Genomic DNA, 6000 nt, shown 5'->3' with positions numbered 1-6000 from the left:
TGTTTACTATGGCCAAAGCAAAGTGATGAGATTTACTTCCCATAAGCTTTTGTGGATTCATTAGCTGTAGCTAATCTTATGAAAACTGATATCTAATCTTTATAGTGAGGTTAATACATCACTACTAAACATTTGACAGATGTTGACATTTCTTGATGTTCTTATTTCTTTATTGATTGCATTAATCATACTTTATTAGTTAGTCAGTTCCTTGTTGAAAATAAATGGTCTCGTTATTGTTTACTTCACTATAGATGTGCAGGCAAAACAGCAAGGAGAGTAACAAGGAGAGTGTGTAGTCAAAGAAAGATGCAATTTTCTTAAAATGAATGGAAGAACTGAACTGAGTTGAGACAAATCCTCTCGCCTTATAACATAACATCTCTTTATTTTATTTTTTATTTGCTTCATACAGACAGGAACTGCTGCTGCAAATCTACAGTAATATACAAGAGGTGCACTGCCATCGTCTCTGGGTGTTTTGGGGCCATTAGCTGTGATGTGGCCAGAAAGAACAGCTTGTTCCTTTTTGTCTACACAAACTCTTTTCTTTAATTACTGACTTCATGAATACAACCTCGAATCTCTTTAGCCGTTTGTCAACTTCCACTGTAGACATACTTGATTTTTTTTTTTTAAACACAGTCTTGTCTTGTTTAAACCATGCAACACATACGTACACGTGGTCAGCTTGAATGTGTCCAAGTCTTTGTTGCATGTGTCTACATGCATTCATATTATGTGTATTGTCACAGATGGCAGCTATGCACAGTTGCTCACTGTAACCAACCACATGTACAGAAGCTTTTTTTTTCCCATAGAAATTTGCATTTAAAGGTCTTGCAGATACCTCAGTGTTTTATCACTTTTATGTCCAGTGCATGTGTGAATTTTCCTTTATAGCCTCATAAACAGTCATTCAGGACACACACACAGCTCTCCAGCCTCTACTGTGATTTGTCGTGTCCTTGTGTGTTCACAACCTCTCAATGTCTCTGTACTTCTTCCTCAGGATGGAAACCTGGTCTCTGAACAACACTGGGTCCAACCTCATCTGGGAGTGCACTAAGGGCATGAAACCTAGCCAGTGGCTAAAGGCGTTCATGCAACTCTGTCGCTGGGTGAAATGGTCCGGGTCAGCCCAACGAGATGACACCTTGGAGCCCTTCATATGGGAAAACAGAGAGAGAGTGAGAGAATAGGACTGTATTAGAGTAAATAGAAGGAGGGATGAATCACCTCAGCTCTACAGCAGGCAATAATGTAATAAAAATCCACAATCAGCAAAAAGAAAACACATTTTTAAACTTTTATCTAAGGCGCACATTGACTCGGGCCAACAGGTTTAGAGACAAAGTGTATGAGTGGATCGATTTTCACTGGGATTTCAATGATATATTAGTGCAGGGAATCTGTGTAGAGATGGCCAGATGGCATAAAGGGAGTTGGTGGAACAGCTGGAAAAGGTGAAACATTTTGTTGGAAACTTTGGGGGGAAAAAAACTTCATTATCACTTTGTTTCCTGTTTCAATCTCCTCAACTTCTAATCCAGTGTTGATGCAAAAAGTTAGCAGACACCTATTATTTCACAGACAACCTAGCCAGCATCTATGTGTCTGTCTCTTTTTCAATTTTCAGAAAGTATTTCTTTCAATTATCTTTCTGGAAACATTGAAGCATATTCATATTGTTTAACATTCGCAGACAAATCAGTATCCTTCACACCACTTGTTAGACACAAGTCGAAACCTTTGTCATCATAGCAAATATGGAATTGGCTTGTTAGGCTCTGAAGTATTTTTCCATCTTTTAAACTGTAATCAATGCTCTATAATGTAGAAGCCTTCACTTTTTTCTTTCCAGCTGTGCAGGCCTGTCTATACTATCCAAGCCCCATTGACTTGCCTACAAAGTTCCCTCTTTCATCAAGCTGTGACATTTAACTTGTGGCAAGCTTTTGTCCTTATTGAGCCATAGATAAGAGCCACATGATGTATTGTTCAGAAAGGCTCTGTTCCGAAGTTGGATTTTTAAACTTTCATCACTGCAACAAATCCGTCAAATGGATTTTAATTTGGGTTTTCTTTCCTAGATGTTCTACTTTCACTTTAGGTCTCTAAAATCTGTGATTGTTTCTGTGGTAGTAGTTACACAGGTAGTGTGTGTGAGTTTGTGAGTGTGTGTGTGTAGGAGGATGAGAGTGGCTTTGTGCAACACTTTGTCCTACCAGAATTTAAAGTAATACATGTATTGTGTCATTATTGAACTCCAAATGAAAAAAAGATTTGCATAACTTGATGTTTCACTGATTAAAGGTGGGTTACTTTATATTTCAGTGGGAGCCATGTTTTGAAACTCATCCAAATGACTTCTTCAGTTAGCCTTGTCCCTCCGTAACTGAACAGATCACTTGCATGAGACAAAAGGTTTCTCCACCTAAAAACGCTATATCTAGATGAACAAAATTAACGTCCTGAGGCTTCCCCTTCATTTTCTGCTGATATCCTTCTGTCCTGACGCTCGTTTCCACCCACTCCTACCTGCCTCCACTTTCTTCTTCACCTCTCATTTGCACTATTCGTTGCTTTGAATGGCTGACCCCAGTGGTTCATCCACCTTCACTAACTCTACTCCTTAGATATTTACTTTTACGCCTTGTGTTGTGTCTTGCTTTTCCTGACTTTCATTCCTCTTCTATCCAGAGCATACCTCCAACTCTCTAGGCTCTGCCCATGTACTCACTGCTCACACAAAAGAATGCAATGTCGTCTGCAAACATCATATTTAATGGAGACCTCTGCATGACCTCATCTGTCAACCTGTTAATCGCCAATGCATAAAAAAGGGGTTCAGTGCCGATCCCTGAGGTAATCTCCACCCCACAAGCAGGAAGTGTGGCAATTTACTGCTGATCAGTCACACAGTGCATTACTTAACAAACAGTTAATGCAGAAAAAAGTGAACAAACAGTCATTTTAGATTGTTTTTTTAGATTATAGCAGAAATCTGACCTACAAATAACTTTTTATAGTCACAGTGAGAATTTTAAACTGGGACCTAAATGTGACAGGAAGCTAGTGAAGGGACATTCGTAGTGAGGTGATAAGGGAGCATCTGTTTGACCAAGTACATAGCCTAACAGTAGAATTTTGAAATGCCAGCAAACAATGTGTACTTGCAGACAACAAGTTGTGAGCATCCCGGTTGCTGCTACAGATGAACCCGAGAAAGTGCAGTTGTAGGGTTAGTAGAGCCCTTTGAGAGTGGTTGTAAAAGCTGGAGGAAACTTATCTTCAGATAGAAAATTTTGAACTGCTAAAGAATATCCAGTGACAGAAGTGATCTGGGCCTAAAATACAATATGACTTGTACAATAAAACAGCTTAAAAATGTTAATTCATTTAACATTCTGGTCCAGGTATCCCACAAGATGTCAGCTCTTTCCTCTTACGCCATGTTAAATGTCTTATCTGCTGTTGCTTGAAGCGAAGTCACAAATCATGGGTGAGATTGAGGAGGTGGGGGTGCACACAGGAAAAAAAGAAAGAATGAGAGAGCGAGTGAGGAAAGGAGGGGTAAAGGGGGGGAGTAAATCTAGGTTTGTCGTGCTGCTTTCACAATTAAGACATTAATCACTACGTCCATACTGCTGAGTCATCGTCCTGCCTGTGGTCAGACCATCAATCAGAACCTGACAAAGGGCTGGCCCCATGAACACACACACTCACACAAACACATGCACATACAGGGATCTCCCAAAGAGAAGGTCAGGGCTGTATGTGGCCTGAAACTTTTCTACCATTTCTCTTTTAATACTCTTATTATCTTCTTCTTTCCTTAAAAAGAGGTCTATAAACACACAGCACTTTTATCATCTTTAAACTGTGTTGCTACTGTACAAAATGTTTTGATGGACCAACAATGTCATGAGCAATGAATTAAAAGAAGCCTCCATTTGGTTTTTCTCATGCCCTGCTTGCACATTAATGCAATGCAATTAATGCAACAGTGCTAATAGAGCTAAACTACTCCAAACAGAAGCATTTGCAAATGTTTTATGGGGAATGAAATACATTTTGGACTTTGTTAACAAACACTGAAATTATCCCAAAAGGGGACTTTAACAGGGGGAAGCTTGGAAGGCACTTTAGCTTTGGATAACTGCAAATTCATTGAATGTAACCATGAAAACTTAAACATCTATGTAAGGCACAAGTGACTAATTATACAATGTCTACAAAGAAATGATGGATAGTTAGACTATATATAACTAGTTTTTTTAATCAGGTTGTGGGATGACGGAGTTTCTTTCTTAGCTCTTGAACACCGACCCTCCTTCCAGCATTTTTAAACCTTGGACAAAGTTTTCTTCCCTTTTTATTGTCCAAATAACATTTGTAAGTGATTCATTCCATGTTGAAATGGAATGTGATAAAGCACTACTCAAATTCCCTTGCACATTTTTTCGCCTCAAAGTTATTTTTCTACTGAAAGGCTCAGATGGCTGTTGAGGGCCCCAATCACACAGGACTGGAGACTGGTCTATGAGTGGTTGCTGCAGGTTGCATGCTGTTGCTGGTTGACATACGTCACAAAGAGGGTGCTGCACCAAAAGGTCCTTGTGATTACTCTGGTTGTTAGCAGGTTACTATGGTTGACTGTAGTTTACATAGGATACACCGACTTGTCTGCAAACACCTGTAAAAATGTTCCAGGTACTTCAGACCTCGTGTGTCGGAAAAAGTGAGGAAAACCAGGATTTGTTTTGTTTCTTTCTTCTTGGGCTTTCTGAGCAGAAAAGAATGAGAATATGATCGCAAAGTCTGAACAGAAATAACTGCATTGTGCTGCTAAAACAACTTTGGCTCTTTGCTAGTATCTGAACAGACAGAATGCTAAAGCTAACCAAGGCAAGGACACCGAGTGATGTTAAAGCTGAGCGAATGCTGACCCCAGGTCAGCTACTAGATCTTGAACTTCAGCAGGTAACAAATGGATGCGCAGTCAGGCTGCTGGTTTTCATGAATTTCATTCATTCATGAATTTAATTTTCTTTATTTTGTGTTGTCAGCTTTGTGTTCATACCTAAACACTAAGATAAAGAAAATGTGTTTCTCCTCAACAGGATAAGGATTTGTGTTGGTGTGTTGATATTGTTAAATCTCAGATAATTTTTATAGAGAAACACAAAAGTAATGTAATCATTTGTGTAATTAATTATTTTGTCCTGGGATTAATAAAAATACGCTGCATTGATTTTAAGAGAAGTGCTCTTTGTAATATGTGTAATAATAAATTTTTTCCAGTAATGATTGCAACACAATCACAACAATGGGATTGGGATGTACCTCCAACATGCACAAACATTTGTCCGTACAGTATGCAATCACAAGGAGGTTTTTGGTGTAGCACACGAAATGCCTGCAACTGCTCTCAACCACTCACTAACCACTCACACTTTTTGATGTTTGCAAGGGGTATGTGTGTAGGCCTGTGTGACTGGGGCTTTAGCAATTAATTTCAAAGACAACCAGGAATCCCCAGGAATCCCCAGCAACCACTAACCACGAACAGAAATCTCAAAGAGGTTGAGTAGTGATATGAATGTGAGTTGGAGAGAGCCAGCTAGTAAGGAGCTGGTACATATTACAGAACTGGTGTAAAGAATTCAGTCTCACTTTCTTTAACCTTAAGAATGCCAAACAATGATTCAGAGTTTTTGTATTGCATCTGCAAAGTTATATGCCACACTTCACAAAGCTTTGGGGGAAAGGACATGATAAGGTTGCGGAATAAACACCTGTCTGTAGACTGAACATTGCACACTATTGTACTTGTGATGACTACTTTAACTGAGGAAAAATGCCATTCTGAGAACACTGGACAAATTCAGACATAGTAGGGGTAATTTTTTGACTTGGCCTCTGTAGCCATAAAAGCAAGACAGGATAATGTCAAAGCAGCTATAGTTACGCAGAGTAAAAATCTAAGCCTGTCTG

General features: G+C 39.2%; 1 protein-coding gene across 1 annotated transcript in view; it reads right to left on the bottom strand.

Moving 5' to 3' along the window:
* Positions 1-976: 976 nt before the first annotated feature.
* The window catches only part of LOC308397091 (exostosin-1-like), a gene marked incomplete at both ends in the record, with an annotated part of 61039 nt that continues 56015 nt past the window's right edge, over positions 977-6000 (bottom strand). Inside the window, one exon of the mRNA XM_080882806.1 lies at positions 977-1165. Within this exon, the coding sequence (XP_080738932.1) occupies positions 977-1165 (189 nt within the window). The remainder of the gene's footprint in view (positions 1166-6000) is intronic.

The sequence above is a fragment of the Rhamphochromis sp. 'chilingali' genome (genome assembly GCF_963969265.1).
Source record: "Rhamphochromis sp. 'chilingali' genome assembly, chromosome: 5".
In the NCBI taxonomy this organism is placed as follows: Eukaryota; Metazoa; Chordata; class Actinopteri; order Cichliformes; family Cichlidae; genus Rhamphochromis; species Rhamphochromis sp. 'chilingali'.
The sequence above is the reverse complement of the archived record's forward strand: the minus strand, read 5'-3'. Positions and strand labels throughout refer to the sequence as shown.